At 34.1% G+C, this 15,275-nt stretch overlaps 2 protein-coding genes across 5 annotated transcripts; one reads left to right on the forward strand and one right to left on the reverse strand.

Annotated features, from left to right (window-relative positions):
* On the reverse strand, nucleotides 1-8,011 carry LOC136413402 (uncharacterized). Of its 3 annotated transcripts, XM_066396933.1 has the most exons (5): nucleotides 7,097-8,011; nucleotides 759-3,743; nucleotides 394-541; nucleotides 192-340; nucleotides 1-128 (listed from the first exon to the last, which is right to left on the reverse strand). In XM_066396933.1, exons 1-5 carry the CDS (start codon nucleotides 8,009-8,011, stop codon nucleotides 60-62), a joined length of 4,266 nt encoding a protein of 1,421 aa, XP_066253030.1. In that variant the 3' UTR covers nucleotides 1-59. The 3 variants fall into 3 exon arrangements, 2 of the variants coding, with proteins under 2 accessions (XP_066253030.1, XP_066253031.1); XM_066396934.1 differs by lacking the exon at nucleotides 1-128 and having other exon boundaries at nucleotides 242-347; XR_010752470.1 differs by lacking the exons at nucleotides 1-128; nucleotides 192-340 and adding an exon at nucleotides 633-699 and having other exon boundaries at nucleotides 390-541.
* A 617-nt stretch (nucleotides 8,012-8,628) lies between these two features.
* Mitofilin (inner membrane mitochondrial protein mitofilin) lies at nucleotides 8,629-13,301 on the forward strand. Of its 2 annotated transcripts, XM_066396920.1 has the most exons (11): nucleotides 8,629-8,924; nucleotides 9,119-9,293; nucleotides 9,350-9,589; nucleotides 10,628-10,744; nucleotides 10,824-11,182; nucleotides 11,233-11,463; nucleotides 11,518-11,899; nucleotides 11,950-12,108; nucleotides 12,194-12,340; nucleotides 12,740-12,884; nucleotides 12,979-13,301. In XM_066396920.1, the coding sequence occupies exons 1-11, from the start codon at nucleotides 8,874-8,876 to the stop codon at nucleotides 13,154-13,156; spliced, it is 2,184 nt and encodes a 727-aa protein (XP_066253017.1). In that variant the 5' UTR covers nucleotides 8,629-8,873; the 3' UTR covers nucleotides 13,157-13,301. The 2 variants fall into 2 exon arrangements, with proteins under 2 accessions (XP_066253017.1, XP_066253018.1); XM_066396921.1 differs by lacking the exon at nucleotides 10,628-10,744 and having other exon boundaries at nucleotides 8,630-8,924.
* Nucleotides 13,302-15,275: the final 1,974 nt, after the last annotated feature.

Consider the following 15,275-nt stretch of genomic DNA (forward strand, 5'->3'; position numbering starts at 1 on the left):
TCACAATATAATAAATAATAAAACAAGTAAACCTTACAAGATTAAAGTCAGCCTTTATCTTACAAGTTTGTCACTGGCCTATCGATTGGAAAATTGCCTTTCCCTTTCAGCACCGACTTTTGTACTTTCTAAAAACAATAAATAAAAATAAATCAGCTTTTAATGTGTTTAACTGTATTTATTTAGATTACCTTCGCAAATACATTGCTAATTACCCTATCTGCTTGTCTCAATTGATTATTTCGCTGCATTAAGGCTTTATCCTGAACCTCTGGCAACTTTTTATAGTTTCGTTTGGTTATTTCCTTCATCTGCCGTCCAGTAAAAAGTTTGTATTTATCTAGAAACTTCACAATTAGCAAAATTTAAGTAATAAAAAAAACATGAAATTACCTCCAGCAGTTTGCTCAAAATTATTTTCCAAAAAACGTATTTTCAAACTATCCTTCTTTCTCTCCCTTAAAATTCTAGAATTTAGAAGCATTTGTCGTCGGTATTCTGCCGAATATACAAATCCCGGTTTGTTTTTTATTAGATATTCCTTGAAATAATAAGAAACAATATAATTTCAACCCTACTTATTACATCCTTTATCACAAATAAAATTTGAAAAGATCTATAAAATGTCTTACATAATGTTAACATGCAAAGCCAATATTAACTTGGTCATATTGTAAAATGAAGAAAACCATGCTAATTCTGAAAATGACATCACCGCAAAAGCTACCGTTATTAAGTATTACAAAAATGGAACTTACCGTCAGCGTATATTGAAGATCGTTCTCCTTCACTCCATTTCTCCCATTTCCATTCATATTCATAACACTATTCCCCTCTTCCTCCAAACCATTCTTCTTCTTCTTTTCCTTTCTCAGCGAATTCGTCCTATCAATACCCTCCTTTCTATCATAATTCTCCTTATCCTTAACACCCTTCCTACTCCAGCCATCTTTCACTTTCACACCATGAGATTGGGAATTCCTCCCATTCTTGCCTTCACGATTTTCCTTTCCCTGCAATGTTACCGTGTACTTTAGTCCTGCGAGTCTTCTAAGGCACTGTGAAACCTCTACACCACAACACTGACAAAACCTCATGCCATCTACAGGTTGCTTTCTTGATTGGCAAAAATTCCAGCATCGACACATAAACCTGCAATTATGGCTGCAGTAGCGAGGACGAGAAAAATAGCATCTACTGCAAACCACCAAAGAATCGTCGCCCTCTTGTACATAACTAATTTCGGCCAGAAATGCTTTTTGCTTGCAGCAGTAGCAAGTTACACGAGAAGACCCGTTTGTGTTGGTCTCGGATGAAGCTGTAGTGGAGTCTTGTTTAAGGCTTAAATTTGGTTTTGGTGCCTCTGTTTGTACCGTTCGAGATATTATTGGTTTTTGCTCCTCAGGCATCACTTTATCATCCAAGTCGCCTGAAGAGTGCATTAAAGGCTTTGCCTGAACTTGGACGTTGGTGCTTCTTGCCGATGTCTTCCATGCGTTTGTTGCAGTGTCACCATTAAAGTAAATTTCATCAGTTTGTATACACTGAGAGACCCTTTCTAGTGCTGTCTGCACTGCAGTTTCACTCACATCAACTCCGGTTTGAAGTTTGTGATCAGCCTTATTAACTTGAGTTTGAGCACTACCCAGCAAAGTTTGTTTAGTGGTTGCCACAGGAGTTGAATCAATAATTGCTTGTACTGCGATGGCTTTTTGGCCATTGCCTTCAGACTGCACTCCGTTTAAATCCTGTATTTTTAAAGTCTGCAGCTCCGGATGCTGACCATTAGTCTCTACTTGGAGTTTTTCACTTTGAATTTGTGGCCTAAGACTTTGAATCTCAGACCCATGGCAAACGTGTTTAGTTTGATTTGTAAATGCCGCATCCAATGATGCACTTTTGGACTCACAAATCAATTTGTCATGACACAAACTGTCGGTTTGCACGCATTCACTAATACCTTCAGCTTTCGTCAATTTCACTTGGAACTTGTCCAATAACTTCCGAACAAAACCACATCCGCAATTCGAATTTTTTGTGGTGCACTCACAATTTTTAAAAATTTTCTGTAAGGAATTATAGTCTTCAGGAGAAACTATGTCAAAGTCCGATAATAGAGAGGATACTCGATCTTTTACCGTGCTCTCCATATCTTCAGAGGACTTACTAGAAGCCGCAGCACTACACGCCTCCAAATCACTTTTTTTCTTGCAAATACACTCAATCATATTACATCCAAAGCACGGTTCTGGGTCCACATACTCTGTCAAAGATGGAGACTTGGATTGATTGATCCTCTCAGCAACACATATGCAAACCACCTTCCTACACTTTGAGCACAGGGTCCTTACTTTGATGTTTGTGTGATTATCATCTGAACTAACCTTAATGTCAGCTATAACGACCTTCTCCCCTTCACTGGAGGTTTTCTGAGAATCTGAAACTACATATTCCTTACCATCTATAAGGTAATTAATGTTGGATTGTGGAGGGAGGTTTAAGCCAGTTTCAATGACAAAATTTCGTTTTATTGCTTTGTTTTCATCGCTCTTCTGGGCCACATTGTATGTATTTGTGCGAAAAAGAGGGAATGGTTGACATCTTGGTTGAGATTGTTGCGAGTCCCTGTCTTTTAATTCTAGAATGTTCTTAAGCTTCGAGAGATGGGAAATTTCGTTTTTGATCCAATTTAGCTGATAAGCTCTTTCATTTTCTGCGAATCGCAGTAAAATATCATCAGAACTTGAACCTATATGTGTTTTAAGTGCTATGAATGTATCTACATTTGAAGAGGCGATATTTTTTGTGAACGTTTCAGGTGCAGATGCCGATTTATCACAGCTTATTGTTTCCTTAATCTCAGTATCGCTCCTCAAATTTGCACCTCTCCCTTCATGTTCTTCTGCCATTTCAATTAACCCACTGTTAATACTCGGAGAATCAGGGTTACTCCCTACTGCAGGTGCTTCATAATTTATTTTACCGGGAATCGTTTCCTTGCTCCCCTTGAAAGCCACCTCATGTTTTACTTTACACTGCACATTTTCTTTTGACGAATCCCTCTTGGGGATAAATAAGTCAGAACTACTGGTGGTTGAGTCACTATTATTACACGTGGCATCCAATTCCTTTAGTTCTTTAAGAAGTTTCTTTATATAACGCTTCTTAGTGCTGGAGTTGAACTTCTTAGTTTTAAACAGCTTATGAAGTATCTCCAAGTGTCTGTCAATATCCTCAGAACTGGCCTTTGATATATGGCTGGAATCTGTACTGGTCCTCATTAAGGAGATTTCTTTTAAAACCCCGGAAATTCCCGTTTTAGATTTAGTGTGTTGAATCTTTGCTTGCACTAAACTTCTATCATTGGCTAGAGCACCTTTGCGAAGTGATATATACTCGAAACTTGAAGCAGAATCAGCTAAAGCATCGGAACTATTCGTCTTTTCTTTACGTGAAGCTTTATCGAAAGATTTAGCATCAAAATTAAACTGAGTTTCTATATGTCTGTAGTTAACAGTTTCAGTTTGAACAGCTCTAGGAGTAAGTGAGACTATTTTTGGTGGCTTCTCAGCAGGGCCAAAAGAGGAGCAGTTAACATTAATAGGAGTCGAGATGCTCAGTTCGACAACTTTGATGCCTTTGCTGCGGTCTTTTGGGGCTGGTTGAAGAGGCGGCGAAGGGGTTTGTGAGCGGATTAATAAAGGTGGTTTGTGAGTTGATCTTCGTTTATAATGCCTTGTATCCTATAAATGAATGAAATCTCACCAACATTTCAATTAATTGGAAAACTTGTTTTTGTGAAATCAATTTTTTACTTACTTTAGGTACGCAATTTGAAAACTGTTGTAATATGTTAACTACATTTTTAATTTTTAGCAAATTTAGGCAAATAAAAATTTTTAATCTAAAATTTGACTGTTCAATTAATAACCCTGAGTATTGAATTTATGAAGTCAAGTCGTCAATCGCGATGCCACCGCTAAATGGCACCATGTCCTAAATAAAGTTTACCTTTACTCACAAACTTGTTTTAGGTGGTGTTGCCATCGAGAGTAGGTAACTTTATTCAAGGCAAAACTTAAGCTGACGCTACACCGTTTTATGTTAAATAAACCTACGATTTGAAAACTAGATTTCTTTCTAAGAGAATCATTTTTTTTAGAATGGGAGTCGTGTTCTCTGAAAATTTGACCCTTGCAAGTTGATTAGGCTTTTGCCTACAAAATAATGTTTTTTCACACTAACTAGAAAGGTTTCTTTAATGTTATAGATATATATGATCGGCAAAGAACCGGCTGAGCCAAAATCATTGACTAAACCACTTATATAAATACATATTATGTTATTTAACGAACCAACGGTAAATGGATTGAAGATACGGGTTGAATAAACATTTTAAAGCATTAATAACGAAGAAAAACAAATCAATTGATAATTTATAGCTGCGCAGATTTGGAATCATTTTTTTAAACGAAATATTTTGAGGTGCGTCGTTTTCCAGGCCGGCTATAATTCCGTATATTTATTTCATTTTTCAAAATTTTCTGAATTAATGGAATCTTGGAAATCCCCACTTTTCTCCCACCGTTTAAAGATCAAAACGGCATTTGGAACAAAGTGGTCTTCACGTCCAGGATGTAAAATGGTCTAACCCCTTTTCCGCGCTTCATTTGCACAGTGATTAATGCTGCACCATTCCAACTGTGCTGGAATTATTCTTTGCTATAAATTCCAAGTTTCATCTAGAAACACTGATTTTAATAATCATTGACCGTTATGAAGTCACTGATATTCCCTTTCAAAGGTAAGTCTGTTTTGAGATAACTTAGCTCCATAAAAAATGACCTATTCGATCTTACAGATTTCTAACTTTATAAATTTGCGATGATTGTTATAAAGCAGTAAAAAAATGTTCAATCTCGTCAATACCTATTAATTTTAAATGTAAATAGCGAGTAGTCACTTCTTCATCTAAAATATAATAATTGCTTTAATGATAATGAAAAGACTGTCTTAGATCCAACTAAAATTAAGTTCTAAAAATCTCATTCAAGATATATATGGCATAGATGTGAGACCTTATTATATGCCCATGCACTTGCACGCAGGAACAAAAAATGCTAGATTTTCTGCATAGTATGGAGACGTTCCCCCAAATTTAAAAGCTTATTTTTTGAATCATACTGGGAAATAGTGAGTAAAATTTATTTTATTATTATTTTAATATACACGTTGCATTGTACACGAACAGAAAATTTATATATGTGCTAAAGCCTAGATGGCCTTGAAGATCCCAGTACTGAGCTTTCTTTATACAAATCAGAGATAGTAATTTAACACATAAACATTTAAGTAAATGACATAATAGGCAAGCATGAAATACTTACTTTAGGCACTGCAGTTACAGGTAAGGGTAGTTGTCTTACATCTTTTTTTAAATTAAAATAATGAATTAGGTTTAAAATAAGCTTCCTCTCATTTTCAGAAAACTTAGTTCCCATTTAAATACGATTTTAATGAAGTGACAAATTGAGCACGAGTGGATGTCATAAATTATTATATTTTTTAGTATTTTTGATATTACTAAATTACAAATATTTTACCAACCCACAACATATGTACATAGGTTTATAGAATTAGTTTTCCGTTTTGTCAAGTAAATAGATGTACATACATATATTAGTGAGAATGGCAAACCTTTAACTCCACTTCACAAGTTAAATACTCTGACTTTACATATTATCCTGTGACACTAAGAATTAAGTCCATTTCACACTTTGGAATTCACTGAGGAATAAGCATGTTTCCTGAGTGCATCAGTAATAAGTAAATATTGTCAATTATCACTATGAGGGAGATTTTGCACAATTATTTATACAGGGTGGTCACTTTTACGACGCATTCTATGGGGATTTTCGAAACGGTTAAAGATACAAGGTTGGTTAAATGGAGAAAAAGTTTCGTATTTTTATGCTCTGCAAAAAGCTGAAAGCAAAATTGGAATATCTTATGTAATTACTAAGATATCAAAGAAATACCAAAAAAGTCGATTTTCTTTTTTTGTCTATAACTTGTTTATTTTTCATACAATCATTTTGAAACTTGGGTGTTCTATATTTTCCAGTTATTAAAAGTTGTATTATGAGCTACTTGACTTATGTGTCAAAGACAGTCAGTAACTTGGAAACCAATTATGACCTTGACAAATCCAGTGCTACTTGATTTTTTCATCAAATATTTAAATATTTTAATTTTTATTGTAAAATAGTTCAGAAGACCCTTGTATTGCACCTCGCCGAAACGGAAATCTTTCGTGTTTTTCAAAAATGCGAAAATCCAATATGGCACCCATAAGAAAATCGAAAGTTGGTATTATTTTCACGTAAACTAGTAGGCCTAGGATATTTTGACCTTTCCATATTGAAGACAGTAGCGGAAAATATAGAACACCCAAGTTTCAAAATGATTGTATGAAAAATAAATAAGTTATAGACAAAAAAAGAAAATCGACTCTTTTGGTATTTCTTTGATATCTTAGTAATTACATAAGATATTCCAATTTTGCTTTCAGCTTTTTGCAGAGCATAAAAATACGAAACTTTTTCTCCATTTAACCAACCTTGTATCTTTAACCGTTTCGAAAATCCCTCATAGAATGCGTCGTACAAGCGACCACCCTGTATAGATAATTAATAGTAATAATGAATTGTGCTCAAAAAGAAAACAAAGGATCTTATGCATTGGAAAATAAATAAATGTGTTGAAGCTTAAGTTGTGGATAGCTACGGTGCATATTTTACAATAAAAAAGTAACTTTTAATAAGTCAATCGCGTGCATATCAGCAAGTCATTGAATATTTTTTAAAGAAAAATGATAAGCCACTGGTTCCTTGGAAAATAAAAGTTATTTCTATTCCCTCTGTTCATTACTGATGCAAAAAATTCTCTTCTGGTTCTTCTTATCAAGGACCATTTTTAGGGCAACAAAGTATTAATATCTTTTTAAAATATGGGATTAAAGTTTGTGCATTTCTTACTGAAACATCCTGTATAAAAGTATGTGCCTACAAAAAAATTAATAAAGGCTGGAACTTACCTTTGCCAGTTTATAATCCTTTTTATCCACTACTGCAACATCTTTTTCCCGCAACTGCCATATTCTTTTTCCACTGTTTGAATCTATGCTCGACCCTTGTGAAGAGGCAAGACTTTGACCCATACTTTCAACTGATGACTGTGAAGTCCTGCATGTTCTATCATTCAAGTTCACTTTGAGATCTGCATTAGGAGTGGAATGAGCATCAGGTAAACCAATTTTCTTTTTCAAAAATTCAAGGTTTTTCTGTGCGTCTATGACCTCAGATTCATCATTGTTTGATGAACTACTCCTGGCTTCACTTTTTAATATATCATTGGAAGTTAGGCTGATATTTCTTGAGCAAACTTGCTTATTTTTCCTGTCTGGAGATGTTGAGTTTGCTGAGGAAGAAATTCTATCTTTTGGAGATTCATGTTTAGAAGAACTGGAGCTAAATACTGATATTTCAACGTTTTCCACACTGTTTAATTGAGTTGCAACTGTGGAGGGTACTGTCATGGGCACAGTATTAGAGTTACCTTGTTCAATAGTTTTTAGTTTGTGCAGAATAGGCAGAGAGGAAGTTTTTTTAATGATTTCAGCACTTTTTCTGGCAGAATCATAACCAATATCAGCCCCGTTATCCCATTCAAGCTTTTTATGCCCTGAAGGGCTTTCTGACAAGCTTGAGTGAGCTGAACTTTCATCAAGTTCAGCTTTTGCAATTGAAATTTTAACAACCTCAGAAATGAGAATAGGGTCATTGTGAATCATGGAAGAAGCTGCAGTTTGGACATCGGCTTCAGGGACTATTGAAGGTAAATAAGATACAGAAGTGCCAGAAAAGTATTTGGGAAGGTGTCGGTTTTGGGAATATCTCTGATAATACTCAAGGACTCGCTCTGTTGATTTATCATTTTCGTCGGAACTCATGTCAGCTTTATAATCAGATGGTGTCCCTATATATCGACACAACAATTACAAACTTAAATTTAAAAGAACAGAAAAGGAATTCTTACCAAGGAGTTAGAGTTAATTTTTCGTACTAAACTGCATTCGTAAATGTCACCTCTTGGACGTATAAAATTTACGTTCAGAGCACTCTTAAATACCTCTTTATTTCCTTATTATTTAATATGAAAAATTTGACTATATCAGTCAAAACTTTATCATTTAAACATTAAAATTTTTAAAAAGTTGTTTGTTTTGATTACTTTTGTCAGTTGGCCTAATGTCAAATTTCAAAATTACCGCCATCTGTTACACGTATATATAAGATTAAAAGCATAGGTCGTTAAACAAATGTCCCCAATGTCTATAATTGATTAAATTATGACTAAAAATATTTTTAGCCCTTTTTATTTATTTACATTTTGTCTTTAAAAAGGTAAAAACAATACCTAAATAAAACTTAAAATGTTGAAGTCCTTTTTGGATATTAAATTTTAATGGCAAAATACAATGTATATACATATCTTTGCATGGCCAGAGGGCACTGACCACACTCGCATCTGACCTGGCAAAAACATAACCTCAAACTCTCCTCTCCTGGTCAAAAAAAACTACAAAAATTCTAAAATTTAAAAATTTTTCAATTGATTACCATTATTTTTAACGTTTCCTTATTAATTCTCTTTGCCGTTAATCATATTGTAGATTCATACATCAAAATTTACCATAATCAGGTTAAAATACCCGTTCAAATTCGATGACTTCGACATTAGTGAATTGAGCCAGGAGAGGTTTCCAGAGTCAGAGGTCCATTTTTTAAATCCCAAGTTGCTTTTAAGGTACAATGTTGATGCTAAGAATTTTAGGAAGGCTTCTGAACAAACGAATTTCATGGGTAAGTTAAATTCTTTAAGCTAAAGCTATATATCATACAAAATCCTGGTCAAGGTTACTGTTATGAGTGTTATGTCATCTTTATTTTGTATTGAAACTTCAAACTTTTACTACAATTTTTTGGACATAAAAGTATCAATAAGTTTTGCGCTGCGAGATTTTAAGTATTTTATGTCACACATCGTCCTGTGACAGAAACTTCTGAATGCACCACAAGCAAAATGCCAAAGTTTAACAACCCCTACGAGTTATACAACTGTTAGCAGCCCTGGGATTCGGCAATACAGCAATAAGTCTATATATCCTCCAAATCAACCACCAAAACATGAAGAAAGTGGAGGAAGAGGAGGAAAATTGCTCTTAACTTTAGGTACATTTTGCCATTTTTATAATTACAAGAAATACCAAAGGTTTGAACTATTTCAGGAGCATTGACACTGGCCGGAGGTGCAACTCTAGCATATGCTAAATATGATGAGAACTTTAAAAAAACCTTAACTACATATTTGCCATTTACTGAGCCAGTATTGGAGTCAATTGACATCTTATCTCCTTCAGTTCTGTATGAAAACACTAAGAAATCTCTCATGAGTACTTTTTCTAGTGATGTTCAGACTGGTTTGCCTGCTGGTAAGCAGGTAATTCCAGATCCTAAAGAATACAAAGGTAATTTTTATGCCAATATAGGGATACATACAAACATAGTCTGAAAACTATGTTGAAATTTTAATTATTGAATTTTTTGTTGTGTTAAATGTTTTCATTTAATATATTCAAACACCTGCTCTAATATGCTATAAGTGTGAATCTTCCTACTGTCAAACATATTTTTCTGTTGAGGATGCATTGTTTTCTGCTATTGCTGTTTTTCTTGTGATCAGCAGGTCTTAATACAATTTTACAGAGTTCGCAATTTTTGCAGTTAATATGTTGGCAGTACTATTTGAAGGATTTAGAGTGAATAACACCATGCTCTGAACTTTACATGCATGATCAGGACTGACAAAAACCCATTTTCTTTTTGTTAAAAAAATTAAAATGAACCATTTTCTCTAGGGCAAGGATAATCACATTTTTTTTAATTCAAAAGGTTCAACCCAAGTAAGTTTTTGCTTTGGGTTCTTAATAGATTTAACCATTTAATCTAAAGCCTATCCTGCGCTTAATCAACTTGACATATTATGCCATATGGTAAATTTCATGGGTTAACAACTCTGCTGTCTACTTACTGCTATTCTGCACTTTATATCTTGCTTACTGGTAGACATAAATCTGCACAAATTAAGTAATTTTGACATTGAACATTTGATCATTTACCAACAAAACATAAAATACCCAAACATGTTTATATATAGGATTATCCAAATTCATTGCTCGTCATTGGGAAGTTAAAAATCGTAAAAGATATGAAGTTGAGTAAATAGAGGCAAATTTGAATAATTTTATACTCAACAAAACTACATTTTAAAAATCCAATTTTTTTGTTATCTTTTATTTTTACCGGAGTTTATTTGAAGATATTTCTTAAAATGGATTTCTTCTGTTCATGGGCACTTTTTGTTTAGAAGATAGCGCCAATAGATTTTTAATGTGACATTGAGTAACTCTGTGTCATACTTTTTTCAGTCCCACAAATACTACTTGGTTTGATCCTAATTTTGTTTGAAATTTAATTAACCTGAACTAACTAACTCTTTTGCATAGCTCCACCACCCATTTTACCAGTTTTAGAAAAAGAGGTTAAATATCAAGAAGAGCTCTATAGCGAAATTCGGGTGCAAAAAGAAGACAAGGATGGTGGAGGGTTTGAGCTTAATATCGGTACATAACATTTTCATTCTGCATGACCGGTTAATATCCATTGAATCACTCTAAGAGTAAGCGAATGTTATTTTTTTAGTGGGTAAGCCAAGGCCGTCACCTAGCTCTACCGACTCTAAAGCTTTAGGCGAACTTGAAACAAAACTATGCAAATCGGCGGAAGAAGCCGTCAATGCCTACAATAAGGCCATTTACGTCCTGCTGAGTTATAATCGCGATATTGAATACATCGTAGATGAGGCTGTGAACGAAATTAAACCGGATATATGGGATAATATTCGCGAAAAGACCCGGCAGAAAAATGAATGTCTGAAGAGAGCGAACGAGAAGGCTGAAGAAGCCACTAAAGATGTCAACAAATTGAAGGAGTTGGTTTCAAGTCCGGATTTTGACGCTTCTGAGAATACCAAAGTTATCATCAGAAATAATATTTCGAAGGCAAGTTTACAGAGGCGTCTTAATAATTTTTTATGTAATTATGAAATTAGGTACAAGACGACATTACGTCAGCTAAGAAAGCGTTGGATTTAGAGCTAAAACATGGGAGTGTGACTGAGAAGTATTGGAACAAAGTAGAAAAAGCAAGAAAACATTTCTCTGAAGAACTGGAAATTATGTTCCCAAATGTCGACATATCAAAGAAAAAATTTACCATCGATCCTGTAGACTTGGATTTATTCATCTTACACGTTTATGCCAACGTGTTATTTTATCAAAAGGTATACTACATATTACAGCTGTTCTCCATTCAAATATATTTCCGTGATATTTAGGAATTAGCAAAAATGGAAACTGTGCTTCAAAGTCGAGTGGATCAAGCCGTGGATCATGCTCGCAAAGGCGGTTTAGAACCGCTCACTGTAGTCCAGATTTGCGAAGCTGTAGAACAAGAAAAGAGGCGCCTGAGTACCTCCTTCCAGCAGCAGGTACTCAAGTTGAGAAAGGAGGCGGAGCAAGAATTACGCATGCAACTGAAAAGACAATCCCAAGCTTTTAATGACCACCTAGAGGAAGCAATCAAAGTTAGGGAATCGGAGATTGAGAGGGTCTTGTCTAGAAAGTTTGATGAGCACCTTGAGGAGGAACGATGCAGGTTTAAGAAGCAGCTCTCGGCCATGGTTGGAAGATTAAGAGGATTAGATGAGGCCATAAAAGGTCATTATAATAAGCAGTAAACAATAAGAGAATAATATAATATTTTTTAGCCAGAACCGATGCAGATGCTTCATCTAAACAAGCTCAAGTGTTGTGGAGTGCGTGCCAATCCCTATTGCGAGCTATCAAGGCTGGTTGTCCAGGCATTCCTTGGAAGGATCAAATTCGGCCTTTGGAGCCGGAAATTAACGCTGTTGTGGGGGCAGCAGGTAAATAAAGATTGAACTTTGAGTAAAGTTATTTTCACGCTGCTGATAAAGAATTGAGTAATCTTTAATAATTGGATATTTTCAGCTCCGAATGATGAACTTGTATCAGTGGTAGTTGGAGGCATTCCAAAAGAAGCCAAGGAGAGGGGAGTGTTTCCCGAAGATGCTCTTCGAGAAAGATTTTTGAAAGTTGAAAAAGTTGCTCGGACTGTAGATTTAATCCCCGCAGAAGGTTGGTAGTAATGAGAATTACAATAAAATTGATATGTCTGAAGAAATGGGAAAGTTGACAGATTGTTCCCTATATAATGCAAAATGCTTTTGAATAGGATTTTTTAAATTAATTATTCGATATAAATTTCATTTTTATTTTCATAAAATACGCCGCTCACCTTTGAATTTTCTGCCATTAAGTATTAGTTCAATATATTTTCAAACACAATAATATTGATTTGCCAAATAGTTAAATGTCAAGTCATTATGATCTAAATTAAATTTCTTGAACATACCAGATATGGACGCTTTTTTTATTTTTGTGTGCAACGGAGAACACTCAGTTAATTTGCCATAATATTGCAGAAACAACCAAGTTCGTAAGAAGTTTTTTAAATAAAAATGCAATGTCTCTTAGGTGCGGCACTACCCATCCACGTCTTATCATACTTGCAGTCGGTGTTATTGATTAAATCACCTAGCGCCATTCCACAGGCCGAGCTAAACGATGAAAAAGTCTGTTTCGGTAACTTAAAAACTAATGAAATTTTACAAAGAGCAAGGTAAGTAGTTGCAGTAGCAAATAATTAGCCCCACATTTCAAAATCTTATAGCATTCTTAACTAGAGCAATATTAAGCAAATTAGTTTCTTTCAGGTATTGGTTGGATAGAGGTGACTTCGCCCAAGCCTTAAAGTACATGAACCTATTAAAAGGAGCCCCCAGATGTGTGGCCCGACAATGGATGAACGAAACTAGAATCTTTTTAGAGACACAACAAGCGGCAAATACTCTGATGGCTCACGCAGCTTCCAGCGGGCTGATGTATTTGTAATTATCCGTTGTAAAAGTCAAGCGATATATATTTGTAATTTACCATAATTTGAAACCGTATATCATGTCTGCATTGAATTATGCGAAATTATTAATTTATTGTTGACCTAAAAATATTTTTTAATATATTTTAAACTAAAATACAACTGTCTTCAGTGATAATCCTCTTCAGCCAACAACATTGAGTATTAATTAAAGTAATAAATTGCAGTGTTTAAAAGGGGAATGTAAGGTTAGCCGCATAGCTTATTGGGTTTTCCAGCCTTCATTTTAAATCTGGCAGAAAAGGAAGAATTAAAGAGATTCTAGAGCAATCCTAAATTATAGTAGTCACCTTTGGAGCGACGATGCTATCAAGAATGAAAAATGCTGGCTAAAGAGAAAGACTTTCCTAATATCATATCTTACTTTACGATTGGCCACAATTAGTATGAATTCTTAATTTTTAAATGGCAATATATATTTTTTTAATTCAAAATCGAAATCTACAGAAAATTACCTTTTCAGGGACATTTGCCTTATTGGTCAATTACTCATACATTTATATTTTATGGTATTTGAACTTTGTGTTTGCCCTCTTTATTTAATACTTTAAAAACCGTATTTACTTTTCAGCGTTTCAGTTTCTTCTGCTTTTTCTGTGAAACGTGAATCAATAGTCACAACTGTGTCAGGTCACATAAGATATTTATTTTCTTTTAAAAATTGTTCAATCATCAACATTCATATTAATAATGTTGCTTGTAATTCGTCCAAATGAACTTAGGAATAGTTTTAAATACAATTCAGAAACATATAAGAGCATTTTCGTTTTATTGACCTTCTACTTGATTAAACGAATTAGTGATTACGTCAAAAGGAGCAAAAACATTTTTTACTCCGTTTGGTAGTAAATGATCCACTTTAGTCCCTGCTCAGAGAGAGTTGTTTGAAGACTCACGTTGCTACTATAGCCTTTGAAGTGTAAAAAAGAATATTTTCTTAATAAAAATCGGTAAGTGAATATATTTTTCACACTGATAAACCTTGACACCAGTTTTTTAAAGAACATTTAACACGTTTCAGCATAAATTAGCAAATTGTGTTCATAACACTGCTAATCCAAAAAAAAGCAAATGACCATATGTACAGTATGCCACTTAGTATTATAGTAATATTGGATTGTAGGAATCGTTAAAGATATGAGGTCTGTTAAATTAAGGAAAATCATGCTTTTGTATGCTCAATAATAATCTAAGTCAAGGTTTTTTCAATTGCATTCACACAAGAACACATTACCTCAATAATAGATTGACTTTTTAGACACGCGAGTTTTGTAATTTTCTAAACAAAATTGAGGTATTTAGTGGCACGCAAATCGACTATTTTTTAAAATTCATTAAATCCTGTAACAAGACAAAAGAATACTGTTTCAATTTGTCGACTATTTACATTCGTTTTCCATGAATTTTGATATTTAAATTAGAATCATTTATTCCATATATTGACTTTAATTCGCATTTGAAAGCCAAAACTTGTGAGAAAATGCGAAAAATTCCAAATTTAAACTACAATAACTGTGCTATTCAAACATATTTTTCTCAACGTTGAAGTGTTCAAAACGGTGGATAATACGAGGACTAACAGGTATGATAAACCAAGGACTTTTTGGGTATTAACGTCTTGATGTATTGTGTTGCTCTTTTATACAGTTTTCTTGTCCTGTTATTATACTTACGAAGTAAATAAGTTATAGAACGCTTAATTTTGTTAATTTTTTACTTTCATCTGGAACTGTCTTAAATTAGTAAAAGGAAGTAAAATCGGATTTTTTCTACGTTTTCTTAATCTCAGATTTTTCGTTTTGTCTCAGATCGTTTACTTCGTAATTTTCAGAAATTCTAAAGATTATCGCAAAGAGGAGTAAGGTCTCAAGAGTCTATTATTAATTTCTGTTTACACTGATAAATTGAAAACATGTAGGAATTCCTGGCTGTGACGCAAAAGTACACGAGCTGTTCAAAGTCAAACCTATTTTTAAAATTTCTCGGAAACCGTAATTACCGAACCTTTGAATAAATATCGAGCCTATTTTTGTTTTGATTTGCAAAGTTTTTTTCTGAGTAATTTTTTCTACTTTA

The sequence above is a fragment of the Euwallacea similis genome, chromosome 14 (assembly GCF_039881205.1).
Source record: "Euwallacea similis isolate ESF13 chromosome 14, ESF131.1, whole genome shotgun sequence".
Taxonomy (NCBI): Eukaryota; Metazoa; Arthropoda; class Insecta; order Coleoptera; family Curculionidae; genus Euwallacea; species Euwallacea similis.

Coding starts and splice junctions, on each gene's coding strand:
- Mitofilin (XM_066396920.1), top strand. CDS start 8,874: ATGTTGATGCTAAGAATTTTAGGAAGGCTTCTGAACAAACGAATTTCA. Junction 8,925..9,118: donor TGAACAAACGAATTTCATGG/GTAAGTTAAATT, acceptor GTCCTGTGACAG/AAACTTCTGAATGCACCACA. Junction 10,745..10,823: donor AGGGTTTGAGCTTAATATCG/GTACATAACATT, acceptor TTATTTTTTTAG/TGGGTAAGCCAAGGCCGTCA.
- LOC136413402 (XM_066396933.1), bottom strand. CDS start 8,011: ATGAGTTCCGACGAAAATGATAAATCAACAGAGCGAGTCCTTGAGTAT. Junction 542..758: donor ATCTTCAATATACGCTGACG/GTAAGTTCCATT, acceptor TATTATTTCAAG/GAATATCTAATAAAAAACAA. Junction 129..191: donor TTAGCAATGTATTTGCGAAG/GTAATCTAAATA, acceptor TATTGTTTTTAG/AAAGTACAAAAGTCGGTGCT.